Genomic DNA, 19,758 nt, shown 5'->3' with positions numbered 1-19,758 from the left:
GTCCAGGGATAATGGCCCAAGGCTTATTGAAGAAGTAGGTTATCAAGGAGTAATTTAAGGGAGGAGAGCGAGAGAGAGAGAGAGAGAGAGAGAGAGAGAGAGAGAGAGAAAGAGAGGAAAGATTTGGGGAGGTGCTCATGCCAGGGCAATGAAATAGCAGAACTTAAAGATCAAAACTCCAGATGAAGTTTATTAAATTGTTGCTGCTCACACATGCCTCGGGCACGCAGAAACAATACCGATACTGTGAGTGACAGGCTGTTAGTAAGACTATTTACACCTGTTTACATATAAACTAGAAAATCCAGTTACCTGGAGCGACAAAAATTTAAATACTATTCAAATTTACATTTCAGATATCAGATGTTCTGTTGGGAAATAAACGGCAAGGTCACTAGTTCACAAGTTATAGGAGTAGAATTAGGCCATTCGGCCCATCGAGTCTACTCCACCATTCAATCATGGCTGATCTCTGCCTCCTAATCCCATTTTCTTGCCTTCCCCCCATAACCCTTGACACCCGTTCTAATCAAGAATTTGTCTATCTCTGCCTTAAAAATATCCACTGACTTGGCCTCCACAGCCCTCTGTGGCAATGAGTTTCACAAATTAACTACCCTCCTGCTAAAGAGGGTAGTTCTAAACTATCTAAACCGAAGATCTCGGAGAAAACCCACGTCTCACAGGAATTAAGTGAGTTGTGAATCTGTGGATCACCCAGAGTTGTGAATCTGTGGAATTCTCTGGCAAAGAAGGCTGTGGAGACCAATTCACTGGACGTTTTCAAGAGAGTTAGATTTAGCTCTTCGGGCTAAAGGAATCAGAGGATATGGGGAGAAAGCAGGAACTGGGTACTGATTTTGGATGATCAGCGATGATCATATTGAATGGCGGTGGTGGCTCGAAGGGCCGAATGGCCTACTCCTGCACCTATTTTCTATGTTATGGGGAAACCCTTCCACCTATGACAATCATATTCCAGAACCACAACCGCCCAAACCCCAGTGGGTGAACCACAGGTGACGCGTATGCTGCAGGAGCCAAGCAACAAGCCACTATAAACTCATCTTTATTCATTGTTGTTAAACCTGAAGGCACGGTAGGTTTCCACGTTCATCTTACAACACCCAGTCTTTCCACCCTGACACACAATTTATTTTATCCATTGTGAAAACCTCGATCAGCCAAAACATTCACCAGGTAAAAGTTATCAAATGTGCAACCATTCACTTCAGTTGAAACTTATTTTTAACTGGCAGCTCCTTTGAGCGCTAATATGCCCACTATCTGCAACTTCCTCCATCGTATACTGTTTAAGAAAATAACTGCAGATGCTGGTACAAATCGAAGGTATTTATTCACAAAATGCTGGAGTAACTCAGCAGGTCAGGCAGCATCTCAGGAGAGAAGGAATGGGTGACGTTTCGGGTTGAGACCCTTCTTCAGACTGATGTCAGGGGGGCGGGACAAAGGAAGGATATAGGTGGAGACAGGAAGATAGAGGGAGATCTGGGAAGGGGGAGGGGAAGAGAGGGACAGAGGAACTATCTAAAGTTGGAGAAGTCGATGTTCATACTGTTTGATTGCTTCTCTCCTTGGAGCCAAAACCTCGGAACCTCTGTTTACCATCTCATCGGTCACCACCCCTTGGCGCTCTCTCGCACTCCCCAGGTATTGCCTTATAAACTCTTAACTCTTTAACTTTGCAGTTAAACCCAGACCAAGAAAGACAATTTTCATCGAAGATAGACACAAAATGTTGGAGTAACTCAATGGGGCAAGCAGAGAAGGAACTGGAGACAGGCAGCGGGACTGGAGAGAAGGAATGGGTGACGTTTCGGGTCAAGACATTTCTTCAGACTAATATCAGGGGAGTGGGCGGTACAGAGATAAAATGTAATCGGAGACAGGAAGACTGGTCAGGGAACTGGGATGGGTCGGAGACAGTAAGACTGGTCGGTGAACTCAACCCGAAACGTCACCCATTCCTTCTCTCCAGAGATGCTGCCTGTCCCGCTGAGTTACTCCAATGTTTTGTGTCTATCTTCGATTAAAACCAGCATCTGAGGTTCCTCCCTACACAAGACAATTTTCTTACAAGATCAGTGGGTTGGTTATTTATAAACAGAGGTGGTCATATAAAAAGTTCCAATTGATTAGAGGAACACTGAGGAGACTAAACCTCTGCTGCAGGGTTTATAAAGATCTCGAGCTGTCTGTCTCGTTACATTAATTAAATCTGCAAAATGGAGGAGGGGAAAGGGAGTGTGGACTTTTAAGTCATTTCCTTGGTGTGCAGGAGGCTGAGGGGTGATATTATTAAGGTGTATGAAATGAAATGTTTAGATAGGGTGAATGCACAGGGTAGCGGAATCAAGAACCAGAGGATAGACACAAAAATGCTGGAGCAACTCAGCGGGACAGGCAGCATCTCTGGAGATTCGCATTCAAATCAATGGGCTTGCCAATTATGAGTGGGTAGGAGCTGCAGATGCTGGTTTACACCGAAGATGGAGAAAATGAATAGGTGATGTTTTGGGTGGGAACCCTTCTTCTGACTGTCACCAATTCTGCTTCTCCAGAGATGGAGAGGAGAATCCCTCGATGTGGAACCCCAGAATAGTCTTGGAGTTCATCTGTTGGCACCTTCGTCTTTTTAGACTTTACAGTGTGGAAACAGGCCCTTCGAGTCTGTGCCGACCAGCGATCACCCCGTACACTAGCACTAGCCTACATATTAGGAACAATTTACAGGATCCAATTAACCTGAAGAAAGGTCTTGACCCAAAACATCACCTATTAATTTTCTCCATCTTCAGTGTAAACCAGCATCTGCAGTTCCTGCCCACTCATAATTGGCAAGCCCATTGACTTGAATGCGAATCAGCCATGATCACATTGAATGGTGGTGCTGGCTCGAAGGGCCGAATGGCCTACTGCTGCACCCATTGTCTATTGAATTCCGAGCTCTGTCGACAAGATGGGAGAAAGTACGTTCAGGAGATATTTTAGTGAAATCTAAATCACAATGCTTCTAAATATCATTTAAAGCCAGTCACAAAATCTAAATAGAAGGCAAGACTCCTCCCTGTAGCTTTGCCTCCTCTTGGGGTATTTTGGAGGCCCTCTTCACCTACATTTTGCTGAGGTTCTGCCTGGCACCTATAGCTGAGAGAGATGGGTGGTAAAGACTAATTTGTTTAGCGCCCCTCCCCCCCCCCCATTGAATATCCAGCCCAGGTAGGTTTTGGAGGTGAGGGTTGAGTCCAGATTAATGATCTACCATCTGTGGAATGTGTTGATTTAGCAAATACAATTGGGAGTTACAGTACCAAATTATCAGCGCAAAGCATCAGAAGACATTAAATTTATAGTTTCTTGATAAAACAACACATGCCCTCAGGGCATAATTAACATGAGGGAGCTATTCACCATGGAGTTGGTACAAGAGAGAGAAGTATTTAACCTGTAAGTAATTATTCACAAAATGCTGGAGTAACTCAGCAGGTCAGGCTTCAATTTGTACCAGCATCTGCAGTTATTTTCTCACATAACCTGTAAGTAAGGACAGCACAGTGGCGCAGTGATAGAGTTGCTGCTTCACAGTACCAGAGACACGCGTTTGATCCTGACCGCGGGTGGTGTCGGTGTGTAGTTTGCACGTTCTCCATGATAATGTGAATTTCCTCCGGTTTCCTCCCCATCCCAGAGATGTGTGGGTTTATAGGTTAACTGGCCTCTGTAAGTTACCCCTAAAGTGTAGAGAGTGGATGAGAAAGTGGGATAACATAGAACTTTAGATATGTAAAAAGGAAAAGATGAGTGAAGACAAATGTAGGGCCCTTACAGTCAGAGACAGATGAATTTATAATGGGAAACAAAGAAAAGGCAGAACAGTTAAACGAGTACTTTGGTTCCGTCTTCACGAAGGAAGGCACAAACAATATCGCAGAAATACTAGGGGACCGATGATCTAGTGGGAGGGAGGAACTGAAGGGAATCCACATTAGTCAGGAAATAGTGTTAGGTAAACTGTTGGGACTGAAGGCTGATAAATCCCCAGGGCCTGATGGTCTGCATCCCAGAGTACTCAAGGAGGTGGCCCTAGAAATCGTGGATGCATTGGTGATCATTTTCCAATGGTCTCTCAACTCTGGATCAGTTCCTGTGGACTAGTCCCGGCGAGGCGTCCGATCTCAACCTCATCGGGACTTCTGTGCCGATTGGTGAGTTGAATTTTGTCCCTGCAGCTGGGGCTCTGGAACTCCATTTCCATAGCCGACCTTCGAGGCCGACCTTGCGGGCCAGTATCTCAGCGCCCCCCCCCTCCCCCCCCCCCCCCTCCCACAGGCCATGACCTCTGTTGAGCCAGCAAAATGGATAATACGGCAAGCCTCCTGAACCAAGGGTGCTGGTAAACTTTACTGTGCACCTGTAATATTTCCTCAGCACTCCCTAATAAACTGCAGCAAAGGCAAACAGAAGACTTCAGATAAGAAACGGAGCTACTAGGAACAGAGAATAAAGGCAACAACAACACTGCCACAACCAGGGAGAGCAATACTTTACTCCACCCAGAGCCGAGGTGGTGATGAAAAGAAAGGCTCCCTTTGAGTGAAGGAAAGTTAAGACAACTTCATCATGTGGAATTAAAAAGGAAATATTTAAAGAGCCACAAGTGCATTAAACATAACCAGTTTACTAATCACAATTGAAAAGCATAGTTTAAAGTTGTAGAAGGGATGGGACAGAGGAGGTTTAAGACACCAGTGTATTTTACATTTCATAAGTTCTTCTGTACAAGAGTAACTCCATTAAATTCCTCACAGCCACATAGTGTTATTCAGTAACACGGTAATTTGAGGCTGTGTTCTCTTCTGCCGATTTGTTTCAACAAGTTCATACTTGCATGTAATGAATACAAATCATAGAATGCAACTTTCTTACTGTAACTGTAAAAAAACTGTAAACTGTAACTTACTGTAAAGAAATAAGCACTGTTGATTCAAGAGTCACAGAACATGGAAACAGGCCCTTCAGCCCAATTTGCCAACATGTCCCAGCTACCCTAATCCCACCTGCCTGCATTTAGCCCATATCCCTCCACGCCTGTCCTATCCATGTACCTGTCTAACTGTTTCTTAAATGTTGGGATAGTCCTAGCCTCAACTACATCCTCTGGCAGCTCGTTCCATACATCCACCACCCTTTGTGTGAAAAGGTTACCCCTCAGATTCCTATTATATCTCTTCCCCTTCACCCTAAACCTTGGTCCTCTGGTACTCGATTCACCCCACGCTGCGCAAGGGACTCTGTGCATCTACCCGATCTATTCCTGAAATTCGTGACTAAAGGATTGGATTGAAAAGTGATTGACAAAGAGGAAGCAGTAGGAATAAATATGTAGGAACAGCAGATGCTGGTTTAAACCGAAGATAGACACAAAAAGCTGGAGTAACTCAGCTGGACAGGCAGCATCTCTGGAGAGAAGGAATGGGTGTTCCATTCCTTCTCTCCAGAGATGCTGTCTGACCCATCGAGTTACTCCAGCTTTTTGTATCTATCGTCAGAAGGAATAAATAGGTCATTATCCAGGAGGCAGACACATCCTCCCAGGTCACAGGGAGGATGTACAAATCAGTGAATGGGCCCCAGCTAGACACAATAGGTAGTAATTATTTTGTTTCCTTACCCAAATATAACTTCTCCAAGTTTGCATATCACACAAAAGCTCTGGGAAGAGTTGGGGGCGGGGACAGTGGAAGGTGGAATGTCGACTGTGCAAAAGGTGCTCCAATGTAGTTTAGTTAAGGATAAAGCATGGAAACAGGCCCTTCGGCCCACCAAGTCTGCACGCACATTAACACTATCCTACATACACTAGGGACAATTTACAATTATACCAAGCCAATTAACTTGCAAACCTGTACACCTTTGGCGTGTGGGAAGAAACCAAAGCACCCAGAGAAAACCCACGCAGGTCAGAGGGAGGATGTACAAACCCACTACACACAGCATCAGTGGTCAGGATTTTACCCGGGTCTCTGGCGCTGTAAAGCAGCAACTCTGCCGCTGTGCCACCATAATTTCGTAATTTTGACAAGTTGGCTGAGTGGATGACAGATGCAGAGTAATGGGAGCAAATGTAAACCAGCACCGACAGCTCCTTGTATCTCCTTTGTCATCTGTGCTAGGGGCAAGTTACCCTGACCAGTTCACCCTGCGCCCAGGCTAAGGAGGGGGATTGACCCCTAGGGAGGGGAGGTGTAATGTGAGCATAGGGGAAGGGGGGCAGTAAATCGAACACTGGGGAGAGGAGGCAGGAGGTCGATCACCAGGGGAGGGTGGCAGCGGTCACCCAAAGGGACAGCGTCAAGCAGCAGGGAGAGGGGGGCAAGGGATCAGGTAGCAGGGAGGGGAGGGGGGTCGGGGATCACACTCCAGGGAGGGTGGCAGGGGTCAACCAAGGGGAGGGGTAGAGAGGGGGGTAGGGGTAGAGAGGGGGGTAGGGAAGGAGGGGGTAGGGGGAGGGGTAAGGGTATGGGGAGGGGTAGGAGGAGTGGGGGGTGGGGGGGGTAGGGGTAGGGAGGGAAGGGGTAGAGGGAGGGGTAGGAGTAGGAGGAGTGGGGCAGTGGGGTGGGGTAGGAGGAGTGGAGGTGGGGTAGGGGGGAGGGGTAGGACGAGTGGAGGGGGAGGGGGGTAGGAGGGGAGGTAAGAGGGAGGGGGGAGAGAGGGGGAGGGGTAAGAGGGGGAGGGGTAGGAGAAGTGGAGGGGTAGGAGGAGTGGAGGGGGAGGGGTTGGAGGGGGAGGGGTTGGAGGGGGAGGGTAGGAGGAGTGGAGGAGGGGGAGGGGTAGGTGGATGGGGGGAGGGTAGGAGCAGTGGAGGGGGGGAGGGGTAGGAGGGGAGGTAAGAGGGAGGGGGTTAGGTGGAGGGGGGAGAGAGGGGGAGGGGTAAGAGGGGGAGGGGTAGGAGAAGTGGAGGGGTAGGAGGAGTGGAGGGGGAGGAGTGGGAGGGGGAGGGGTAGGAGGGGGAGGGGTAGGTGGATGGGGGGAGGGTAGGAGCAGTGGAGGGGGGGAGGGGTAGGAGGGGAGGGGATCACACTCCAGGGAGGGTGGCAGGGGTCGACCAAGGAGAGGGGGGGTAGGAGGGGGTAGGGGATAGGGTAGGGGGGACGGGGAGGGGGAGTGGAGGGGGAGGGGAGGAGTGGGAGTGGGAGGGGTTGATGGAGTCCGCTGAGGAGCCCGGGGTTCGCGCCCTTACCCCGGGCAGGATCCTGGACGTGGCCGGCCTCCGCCGCCAGCAGCGGCTCCCGGTCCCAGTCGCGGGCGGACATTCGGCCTCTCATGGAGCTGCTGGTGATGTTGACGGTCCCGGGCCGGACTTGGCGCGTCAGCGTCAGCGCCGGACATCCCGCCCACCCCCACCCCCCACGTGACCGCGGCCCCGCTGCCATGGTAACCGGGCCCAGCCGGCGGCCGAGGCCTGCGACCAGCGGAGACCCTCAGAGCCACTGTGTGTGTGTGAGTCTGAGTGTCTGTGAGTGTCTGTATCTGTCTGTGTGTGAGTATCTGTGTGTGAGTGTCTGTAAGTGTGTAAGTGTGTAAGTGTCTGAGTGTGAGTGCGTGTGTATCTGCCTGTCTGTGAGTGTGTGTGTCTGTGTAGGTGTGAGTGGGTGCGAGTGTGTGTGTATCTGTGTGAGTGTGTGTGTCTGTATAAGTGAGTGTAGGTGTGAGTGGGAGTGAGTGCGAGTGTGTGTGTATCTCTGTGTAAGTGTGTAAGTGAGTGTATGTGTGAGTGTGTGTGCAGGTGTGGGTGGGTGTGAGTGCGAGTCTGTCTGTGTGTAAGTGTGAGTGTGTGTCTGTAAGTGAGTGTGAGTATCTGTCTGTGTGAGTGTGTGTGTCTGCGTGAGTGCGAGTGTGTGTGTGTGTATCTGTCTGTGAGTGCAAGTGTGTATCTGTAAGTGAGTGTGTGCGTAAGTGCGTAATTGTGTGTGAGTGGGTGTGTGTGCATCTGTGTAAGTGAGTGTGAGTGTGTACATAAGTGTGTGTGTCTGTGAGTGTATGTGTGTGAACTGCAGGTGCTGGTTTACATCGAGGACAGACACAAAAAGCTGCAGTAACTCAGCAGGGAGGGACTGGCAGCATCTCTGGAGAAAAATGAAAGGGTGATGTTTCATTGATGGTCCAGAGACCCTCCTTCAGACTGAGAGCCAGGGGAGAGGGAGACACAGAGATATGGAAGGGCCAGGTGTGAAAACGAGACATCAAAACAGATGTGAAATAAAGGAAAATGAAGAATAGATCATTTTTCACTAGGAGAAGGTGACAACAAAGCAAACAGAGATAAAATGTAATCAGTCGGACAGTCAGACTGGTGAGAGAACTGGGAAGGGGGAGGGGATGGAGAAAGAGGGAAAGAAAGGGTTACTTGAAGATAGAGGTCAATGTTCATACCACTGGGGTGTAAGCTGCCCAATATGAGGTGCTGTTCCTCCAATTTGCGCTGGGCCTCACTCTGACAATGGAGGAGGCCCAGGACAGAAAGGTCAGTGTGGGAATGGGAGGGGGAGTTAAAGTGCTGAGCAACTGTGAGATCAGGTAGGTTTAGGCAGACTGAGCGGAGGTGTTCAGCGAAACGATCGCTGAGCCTGCGCTTGGTCTCGCCGATGTATTGGAGTCTACACCTGGAACAGCGGATACAGTAGGTGAGGTTGGAGGAGGTGCAAGTGAACCTCTGCCTCACCTGCAAAGCCTTTCGGGGTCCTTGGACGGAGTCTAGGGGGGAGGTATAGGGACAGGTGTTGCATCTCCTGCAGTTGCAGGGGAAAATACCTGGGGAGGGGTGATTTGGGTGGACAGGGAGGAGTTAACCAGGGAGTCCAACTTACCTACACTGACCAATATGTCCTATCTATACTTGTCCCACCTGCCTGCATTTGGCCCACATCCCTCTAAACCTGTCCTATCATGGACCTGTCTCAATGTTTCTTAAACGTTGCGTTGGTACCTCCCTCAACTAACTCCTCCGGCAGCTCATTCCGTACACCCACCGCCCTTTGTCTGAAAAGGTTATGCCTCAGGTTCCTATTAAATCTTCCCCCCTCCCCTCCCCTTACTTCACTTTCTCACATAACAGCTGAGGAGGAATTTATTTTGTCACAGTCAGAGGGTGGTGAGTCTGTGGAATTCATTGCCACAGACGGCTGTGGAAGCCAAGTCATTGGGTATTTTTAAAGCAGAGGTTGACAGATTCTTGATTGGTAAGGGTATCAAAGGTTATGGGGAGAAGGCAGGAGAATGGGGTTGAGAGGGAAATATAGATCAGCCATGATTGAATGGCAGAGAGGACTTGATGGGCCGAATGGTCTAATTCTGCTCCTATGACTTTTGAAGTGGACCAACAACTTGCAGCGCCCGCCAGTCTGAAGAAGGGTCTCGACCCGAAACGTCACCCGTTCCTTCTCTAGAGGCTGCCTGACCTGCTGAGTTACTCCAGCATTTTGTGAATAAATCAACTTGCAGTGCCCGCCAGGTTAGGGCGGCACGGTGGTACAGCAGTAAAGTTGCTGCCTTACAGCAATTGCAGCACTGGAGACACGGGTTCGATCCCGACCACAGGTGAAGTCTGTACGGAGTTTGTACGTTCTCCCCGTGACCGCTTGGGTTTTCTCCGAGATCTTCGGTTTCATCCCACACTCCAAAGACGTACAGGTATGTAGGTAAATTGACTTGGTAAATGTAAAAATTGTCTCTAGTGCGTGTAGGATAGTGTTAATATGTGGGGATTGCTGGTCAGCGCGGACTCGGTGGGCCGAAGGGCCTGTTTCCGCGCTGTATCACTAAACTAAAGGTAGATCTATCAACAAGGTGGGAAAAACAGGTAGTAATTGCAAATTGGCAAATGACTCTAATAAAGAACAAAGGAGTTCAGTCAATCTAACTGTTTAAATAACACACTTATTGCCAATGCCATAAAGAATATTAATCCCTGGGAGTCCTCGGTTGCTATAGCTATGTTCAAAAACTGGGAAATATATTCAAGGACTAAAAACCATTGAAGGGGAAAAAGAACTCATGCCATAGAAACCAAGACATCTTCAGACACAGTCAATGCGTCAGCAGGATCTCTTGCAATAAGAGCTGAAGATCTCCGTGTTCTAGTGCTGGCTTGGTGCAGTTCTTGGACTCTGCAGATGGACAGAATTTTGGAATTTAGATACTGCATATAACATCAGGGAGAAAGGAAGCTGCAAGCAGTCCAACTATAGAATAAGTCAATGACTTGCATTCACCAGTGCGTGCACCCTTGTGCAATCAGATAGACAGGGGAGTTTCAAGCAGAATATTGACACTGAGGCAATGATTGACTTTAGGGCAGGTGACCAAATACTTGGTCAAAGGTTTTGGACCATTTAGTTTAGTTTAGTTATACAGCGTGGAAATAGGTCCTTCAGCCCACCGAGTCTGCGCCGACCAGCAATCCCCGCACACTAGCACTTCATACACTAATTCTATCCTACACCCTAAGGACAATTTCCAGATGCCAATTAATCAATAACTCTGCACATTCAGGACTAGTACGAGACTGGTGTACATGGGACATGTTGGTCGTGTGGGCAAGTTGGGACAAAGGGCCTGTTTCCACGCTGTACGACTATGATTCTATGATCTCCAAGTTTAGCCCTTTTAGGACACTCCTTTAAAACTTATTTTTCTGACTAAATATTTGCTGCTTTATCAAATATTATTTATACGGATTGACATTGTTTAGTTTATCTTGATCGACAGGAATGAGTTGGGCCAAATGGCTGTGCAGCTCTATGACTCTATCAGTGGTTTATAGTTTTAGAGAGAAACTAGGCCAAGTGGACCTGTTGGGCCCAAACCTCTCCTGCATTGGTGAGCACCCTCTCCTCCCCCCTCCCCTCTCTCCCCTCCCCCATCCACCCCCTCCCCTTCCCCTCCCCCCCACTCCATCCCCCTTAACCCCCCTTATCCTCCACCCTGCCCCCTCCCTCCCCAGGAGATAGATTTAAACTTTAAAATGTGAATAACTTAAAAAATATAACACCAATTTCAATGAAACTTCTTCCTGGTGAGTAAGGTGGGCCTAAAATTGCCGCGCTATCATGTACCGTTTTTGGCTCTAGTTCAGGAACAAACAAACGAGAGTTTTAGTACATAGATAGCATTTAAACAGGCTCTTCAGCCCACCGACTCCACATCGATCAATGATGACCCGGACATTGGGTTGCCAACTGTCCTGTATAAGCCGGGACATCCCGTATTTTAGGCTAAATTGGTTTGACCTGTACGAGACCGGCCTTGTCCCGTATTAGGCCCGGACGGCGCTGTAGGCCTGGACACTGTAGGCCCGGGCGCTGCATAACGGAGGTTGCATAGCATCCCGCCTCCCGGACCGGGCGGCCACCATCAGTGGAGCGGGAGCACGTGGCCGCTGGCTGGGTGAGGTCACATGGGGGGCGGGGTGGTGATGTCACCTTTTTTCCCTTATTTGAGAGTGAGGAAGTTGGCAACCCTACACGAGGGATCATTTCAGAAGCCAATTAACCTTCAAACCTGCATGTCTTTGGAATATGAGAGGAAACCAGGAACTCCCAGAGAAAACCCAGGTGATCACAGGGAGAACTAACAAACTCCGTACAGATCGGGATCGAACCAGGGTCTCTGGCACTGTAAGGCAGCAACTCTACCACAGAGCCACTGTTCTGTCCCAAAAGTGTTTCAGGATATCAGATTAAAGTTCCTATATAAAGTCAAGATATTGTGGGTGAAAATTCATCAAAGTCAGAAAACAAAAAAATGGTGGCAATGTGGGATTTTCTTATGGCCATGGAGTCCTAGTGATAGAACCATGCAGTACAGAAACAAGCCGTTCAGCCCACCATGTTCATGGCATGCTTTGAACCTATCTACACTAACCCCATTGACCTGTAATAGGTCCACAGGCTTCTATGCCTTGACGGTTCAGGTACGTGTCCAGATGCTTTTTAAATGTTGAGAGAGTCCCTGCCTCCATCACCTTTTCAGACTGCACGTTCCAGACTCCGACCACTGTGTGAAAAAAAGACTTCTCAGATTTCCCCTGGACCATTTTCCTTTCATGTTAAACCCTTGTAGCCTCTTGTTTCAGACACATCCACCATGGGGAATTGATTTTTACTATCTATCCCCCTTCGTCACCTTCGTTGCTGCAATGCCGCACAGCTGGTAGATCTGCTGCCTCACAGTGCCAGAGACCCTGGTTTGAACCTGACCTCGGGAGCTGTCTTTGTGGAGTTTGCACATTCTCCCTGAGTACTGTGTGCAGTTTTGGTCTCCAAATTTGAGGAAGGATATTCTTGCCATTGAGGGCGTGCAGCGTAGGTTTACTAGGTTAATTCCCGGAATGGCGGGACTGTCATATGTTGAAAGATTGGAGCGACTAGGCTTGTATACATTGGAATTTAGAAGGATGAGAGGAGATCTTATCGAAACGTATAAGATTATTAAAGGGTTGGACACGTTAGAGGCAGGAAACATGTTCCCAATGTTGGGGGAGTCCTGAACAAGGGGCCACGGTTTAAGAATAAGGGGTAGGCCATTTAGAACTGAGATGAGGAAAAACTTTTTCAGTCAGAGAGTTGTGAATCTGTGGAATTCTCTGCCTCAGAAGGCAGTGGAGGCCAATTCTCTGAATGCATTCAAGAGAGAGCTAGATAGAGCTCTTAAGGATAACGGAGTCAGGGGGTATGGGGAGAAGGCAGGAACGGGGTACTGATTGAGAATGATCAGCCATGATGACATTGAATGGCGGTGCTGGGTCGAAGGGCCGAATGGCCTCCTCCTGCACCTATTGTCTATTGACAACTGTGGCCTGGGTGCTCTGGTTTCCGCCCACAACCCAAAGACATGCGGGTTTGTTGGTTAATTGGCCTGTGTAAATTGTCCCCAGCATAAGGAATGGATGAGAAAGTGGGATAACATAGAACTAGCTTGAACGGGTGATGGATGATCAGCATGGACTCGGTGGGTCGAAGGGCCTGTTTCCAAGCTATATCTCTAAACTAAACTAAATTTTACATTCCATGTCAAGTTATCGTTTATCTTCCTCCACTCCAGGGAATACAAACCAAGTGTAATTCCTTATAACTATAATGCTGCATCTAGGCAGCATCCTGGTGAATCTCCTACGCACGCTCTACATGAAAGGACGTGGCATTGCTATAGAGATTTTATGGCAACCACTACTGCACGAGGTACTCCAGGTGCGACCTAACCAATGTTTTATTAAACTGAACGTGATGTTCCAGTCCTTATGTTTTATTCCACAGTCAGCAAAGGCAAACATCCCACAGGCTTTCCTCACCACCTTATTCATCTGTGCTGCCACCTTCGGGGATCTCTGAAGATCTCTTGGAATGAACTCCTTGATGTTTACAGCTGACACAAAGAGTTGAGATAGTGTAAGAAAATAACTGCAGATGCTGAATGCAGATGCTCAGTCTGAAGAAGGGTCTCGACCCGAAATGTCACCCATTCCTTCTCTCCTGAGATGCTGCCTGACCTGCTGAGTTACTCCAGCATTTTGTGAAGCACAGAGTTGAGATAGTCAGTACGGTGGCACAGCTGTCTAACAGCGCAGGAGATCTGGGTTCGATCCTGACTACGGGTGCTTGTCTGTATGAAGTTTGTACGTTTTCCCCCTGACCTGCGTGGGTTTTCTCCAGGATCTCCTGTGGTTTCCTCCCACACTCCAAAGACGTACAGGTTTGTAGGTTAACTGGCTTGGCGTAATTGTAAATTGTCCCTAGTGGGTGTAGGATAGTGTGGAGGGATTGCTGGTCGGCGTGGACTCAGTAGGTCGAAGGGCCCGTTTCCACGCTATCTCTAAACTAGACTAAACTATTGGCTTGGGTACTGTGGGGATGCTGGTCCAAATGCCATTGAAGAGGAGGCAGCTTGACAGTATTTACAAAATTACTTGTGAGATGCCTGATTATGGTAAGTGGAGTACGACATTTAAAACTATTGTATCAAGTGCTGATGCGTAGAAGATTTCATCAAAAGTTCTTCCCTTTTGAAGTGCCACTCATATAATAGCAAACATATTGCAAGCTAAGTACAGTGTCTGGAGGAAACACTCAACGGGTCAGGTAGCTTCTGTGGAGCAAGAAACAGTTAACATTTCAGGTCAGTGTTGTTCATCAGAATTAGTTTTGTACGTGGTGCATCAGAACTACTCCATGTGTTCTGTGCCATCTTGTTAATCTGTGACCAATGCTCTCCATTGATCCACTGGTCATTAATTCATCTCAATGAGTGAAAAATAGACAACCGACATCCCCATTGTGGTTACGCATTTCAGTTAATAACTAACCACGGGCCATCTCAATGTGAATGCAACGGCAGTGTTTTTATGCACTCCTTTTCCCTACGCCTGAGGTGAATTTTCTTTATAGTTCAGTTATCGAGACTTGTAAAACGTGACACAATCCTTGAGTTGGAACAGGGTCAAATGCACGGTTCAAAATCATTTTGCCGTACACAAAAAGTTTCTGGCACCGATAAAGATTCAAAACTTCTTCGTACAGACTGGTTGAAAGACTGGAGCGACTAGGCTTGTATACACTGGAATTTAGAAGGATGAGAGGGGATCTTATCGAAACGTATAAGATTATTAAGGGGTTGGACACATTAGAGGCAGGAAACATGTTCCCAATGTTGGGGGAGTCCAGAACCAGGGGCCACAGTTTGAGAATAAGGGGTAGGCCATTTAGAACAGAGATGAGGAAAAACTTTTTCAGTCAGAGAGTTGTGAATCTGTGGAATTCTCTGCCTCAGAGGGCAGTGGAGGCCAATTCTCTGAATACATTCAAGAGAGAGCTAGATAGAGCTCTTAAGGATAGCGGAGTCAGGGGGTATGGGGAGAAAGCAGGAACGGGGTACTGATTGAGAATGATCAGCCATGATCACATTGAATGGCGGTGCTGGCTCGAAGGGCCGAATGGCCTCCTCCTGCACCTATTGTCTATTGTCTACAGTATTCTCGCAGCGGCGAACCAGGCCTGCCGCTGCATGAGAGTCCGCCGGGTCCCTCCTTGTGCTTGGCGGCCCCCCACCATGTCCTTCTTCGTTCTCGGCTTCCCCCTACGCCAGGTCCTTCTTTGTTCTCGGCGGTCCCCCCCCCACCGGGTCCCTCTTTGTTCTCGGTGGCGCCCAGCCAGGTCCCTCTTTATACTTGGAAGCCCACCACGTCTTCGTTCTCAGCTTCCCCCCCCATGCCAGGCCCACCAGCTTGCTCTGGGTGGCCCGCCAGTTGTTTGGCTCTGTGCCTAATCCCGGGAGTCTTCTGCCGCCAAGTGGTGCACCCCAAAAGTCTTCCTTACATAACAATAGACAATAGGTGCAGGAGGAGGCCATTCGGCCCTTTCAGCCAGCACCACCATTCAATGTGATCATGGCTGATCATTCTCAATCAGTACCCCGTTCCTGCCTTCTCCCCATACCCCCTGACTCCGCTATCCTTAAGAGCTCTATCTAGCTCTCTCCTGAATGCATTCAGAGAATTGGCCTCCACTGCCTTCTGAGGCAGAGAATTCCACAGATTCACAACTCTCTGACTGAAAAAAATTTTCCTCATCTCAGTTCTAAATGGCCTACCCCTTATTCTTAAACTGTTTCCCCTTGTTCTGGACTCCCCCAACATTGGGAACATGTTTTCTGCCTCTAACGTGTCCAACCCCTTAATAATCTTATACGTTTCGATAAGATCTCCTCTCATCCTTCTAAATTCCAGTGTATACAAGCCTAGTCGCTCCACTCTTTCAACATATGATAGTCCCGCCATTCCGGGAATTAACCTAGTAAGCCTACGCTGCACGCCCTCAACAATAGCCACCGATTCAAATAGCCACCGATTCAAATCTTGACCAGCTTCTGCCATCCACAGCTTTCTTGAGGTGCAGGTTCCACATTTGCACTACACTGTCATGGAAATATTGCCCCCCACAGGAGTTAGCTCTTAATTATTTTGGGTATCCTGGCAAATAAATTCTTTCTGCCGATCCAATCTACTGAGTCACTATGAATTACTCTGCTAGATACCCTACGGTTTAAGAATCTCAAGTCAATTAAAGAATGCATAAAATATTTACGAGGATATTGAGGGCATGTGTTACAGGGGGAGGTTGGACAAGCTCGGACTTTACTCCTAGGAACACGGGAGGCTGAGGGGTGATATTATAGAGATATATAAAATCACGAGGGGCATAGACAGAGTGAATTAACAGTTTTTCCCAGGGTAAAGGAATCAAGAGGTGGAGGGCGTAGATTTAAGGAAAGAGAGGACAAATGTAATGGGAACCAGAGGGATAATCTTTTCGCACAGAGGGTAGTGGGTGTATGGAATGAGCGGCCAGCGGAAGTAGTAGGTGCAGGTACAAGAAACATATTTAAAAGACATTTGGACAGGTACATGGATAGGAAAGATTTAAAGGGATATGGACCAAACGTGGCAATATGACTAGTTTAGGTGGGGCATTTTGGTTGGCAGGATGAGTTTAGTTTATCTTAGTTTAGAGATACAGTACGGAAGCAGGCCCTTTCGGCCCACCGACCAGCGATCCCCGCACATTAACACTATCCTATACCCACTAGGGACAATTTTTACATTTACCGAGCCATTTAACCTACAAACCTGTACGTTTTTGGAGTGTGGGAGGAAACCAAAGATCTCAGAGAAAACCCACGGGGAGAACGTACAAACTCCATACAGACAGCACCCGTAGTTGGGATTGAACCCGCGTCTCCGGTGTTGCATTCGCTGTAAGGCAGCAACTCTACCGCTGCGCCACCGTGCCGCCCGTTCTGAAGGATCTTTTTCTGTGCCGTATGACTAAATATAAGTTAGGTTTGTGTGGTTTAACGTCATAATTAACTCTCAGGAGAGATATACAATGCATTTCCCCTAGGAATTTATTGAGGTGCAGCATCAGAGCTGAACACTGATCGAGGCAGGGTTTGTGTAACTGGGTGGAACGGTAGTATTACAAGTAGAGTTGCTGCCTCACATCTCCAACAATCTGTGTTCAACCCTCACCTCTGGTGCTATCTGTGTGGAGTTTGCACGTTCTCCCCAGAAGGTATTTTTCTCTCCCACGTCCCAAAGACAACCTGGACTGTTTGGCCACTGTACATGAATCCAGTCAAGGTGGGTATCAGGTGCATTAGGGTGGAGCGTGAGAGAGAATAGGTTTCTTTGACCAAGGTTGGGAATGGGATTGATGGGATTGCTCCGAGAGCTGGCCTAGGCCTGATGGGCTGAATGACATTGTTTTAAACACGAGGAGCACCAATGCCTATCACCCTTCCACAGTGAGTGTCGGAAGGAACTGCAGAGGCTGGTTTACACCGAAGATAGACACAAAGTGATGGAGTAACTCAGCGGGTCAGGCAGCCTCTCTGGAGAATAGGTGACATTTCGGGTCGAGACCCTTCTTCAGACTGACACTACCCTTCCACAGTAGGCTATCGTGGGACCTTTATGTAAACACAAGATTCTTGTGTTAATGGCTCTAATACCATTTTACTCCCTGGTACTGGACTAATCTTTGTATTTTTCTCGTCATGAAAAACCCAAGCCAAGAAATTTTGGCAAAGAATAGTTTAGTATATTATCTTGTGTACGGAGGTACAGTGAAAAACTCTTGTTGTGTGCTATCCAGCCAGTGGAAAGACTATTCATGATTACAATCAAGCAGTCCGCAGAGTGTAGATACAGGATAAAGGAAATAACATTTAGTGCAAAATAAAGTCCAGTAAAGTCTGATTAAAGATAGTCCAAGGGGTTCCAATGAGGTGGATGAAAGGTCAGGACTGGGTAGAGTGGACGTGGAGAGGATGTTTCCACTAGTGGGAGAGTCTAGGATTAGAGGTCATAACCTCAGAATTAGACGTTCCTTTAGGAACGTTTGGGCAGCTTGCAGCTCAGCGGTATGAACAATGACTTCTCCAACTTTAGATAGTTCCTCTGTCCCTCTCTTCCCCTCCCCCTTCCCAGTTCTCTCTCTATCTTCCTGTCTCCACCTATATCCTTCCTTTGTCCCGCCCCCCCTGACATCAGTCTGAAGAAGGGTCTCGACCCGAAACGTCACCCATTCCTTCTCTCCTGAGATGCTGCCAGACCTGCTGAGTTACTCCAGCATTTTGCGAATACGTTCCTTTAGGAAGATGAGCCGGAATTTCTTTAGTCAGAGGGTGGTGAATCAGTGAAGTTCATTGCCACAGAAGGCTGTGGAGGCCAATCCAATTGATATTTTTAAGGCAGAGATAGATTCTTGATTAGTGGTGGTGTCAGGCGTAATGGGGAGAAGGCAGGAGAATGGGGTTAAGAGGGAGAGAGAGATCTACCATGATTGATTGGCAGAGTAGTACTTGATGGGCCGAATGGCCTAATTCAGCTCCTATCACATGAACGTATGACTGCTCCCTAGGGTGGCTCAGTTGCCTGATAACAGCCGGGAAGAAACTGCCCCTGAATCAGGAAAGTGTGCGTTGTTAGACTTCCGTACCTCTTGCCGAATGGGAGAGGGGAGAAGAGGGAGTGACTAGGGTGAAACTGGTCCTTGATTAGGGTTTGACCAGGGTGAAACTGGCCTTGCCGAGGCAGGATGAAGTGCAGATGGAGTCAACGGAAGGGAGATTGGTTTGTGCGATGGTCTGGGCTACATGAAATAAACCTTGGATAGTTCTTGGATCTGAAATTTGATGGGAGCAAGACGATATTCGAGGACAGGCTGATTGAACAGGGAAGAGCAGGTACTTCTGTCCGGAAGTTCTGGAAATCTACAGGCATTGCATTGCCCCCAGTGGATCTAAAGGGAACACATTGGTTTGTTACTCTGCCCTCTGTGACACTTGTCAAGATTCCTCTGGACAGGCAAAAATGCCAGTGCCTGAATTTATTAAGCACTCAGTTTCAATTTGGTTTTTAGTTTTTACGATGCTTGTGTTGCGTGCTAACCAGACAGCGGAAAGACAGTACATGATTAATCGAGCTATTCACAGTGTACAGATACATGATCAAGAATAACATTCTTCAGTCTGAAGAAGGGTCTTGACCTGAAACGTCGCCCATTCCTTCTCTCCTGAGATGCTGCCTGACCTGCTGAGTTACTCCAGCATTTAGTGAATAAATACCTTCGATTTGTACCAGCATCTGCAGTTATTTTCTTATACTAGGGAATAACATTTAGTGCAAGGTAAAACCAGTAAAGTCCGATCCCCGCAGCACGTCATTTTAGATTTTTTTTTAGATTTAGAGATACAGCGCAGAAACAGGCCATTCGGCCCAGCGATCCCCACATATTAACACTTTTCTACACACACTAGGGACAATTTTTACATTTACCCAGTCAATTAACCTACATAGGACACGGGGAGAACGTACAAACTCCGTACAGACAGCACCCGTAGTCGGGATCGAACCCGGGCCTCCGGCGCTGCATTCGCTGTGAGGCAGCAACTTTACCGCTGCGCCACCATTTTTGACTGCACTGTCCTCCGTCCCCCTGGTGGAGCGGTAGACCACACGACAGCAGCACATTGCACTGGCTACAGCACCTGGAGGGCGTTACATAATTTCTGCTGCCTCAAACGCAAGAAGTAGAAGAGGCGATCCCCGCACATTAACACTATCCTGCGCGCACACTGGGGACAATTTTTACATTTACCAAGCCAATTAACCTACATCTTTGG

The 19,758-nt window shown here is 48.0% G+C and overlaps 1 protein-coding gene across 1 annotated transcript in view; it reads right to left on the bottom strand.

The window, feature by feature from the left end:
• sv2 (synaptic vesicle glycoprotein 2) overlaps window positions 1–7,394 on the bottom strand; it is a 59,169-nt gene extending 51,775 nt beyond the window's left edge. Inside the window, exon 1 of the mRNA XM_078429963.1 lies at window positions 7,262–7,394. Coding sequence (XP_078286089.1) covers window positions 7,262–7,346 — 85 coding nt within the window. The 5' untranslated portion in view covers window positions 7,347–7,394. The remainder of the gene's footprint in view (window positions 1–7,261) is intronic.
• Between the last annotated feature and the right edge of the window lie 12,364 nt (window positions 7,395–19,758).

Source organism: Rhinoraja longicauda, chromosome 38 (assembly GCF_053455715.1).
Source record: "Rhinoraja longicauda isolate Sanriku21f chromosome 38, sRhiLon1.1, whole genome shotgun sequence".
In the NCBI taxonomy this organism is placed as follows: domain Eukaryota; kingdom Metazoa; phylum Chordata; class Chondrichthyes; order Rajiformes; family Arhynchobatidae; genus Rhinoraja; species Rhinoraja longicauda.
This window is presented reverse-complemented; position numbering and strand designations above follow the sequence as displayed.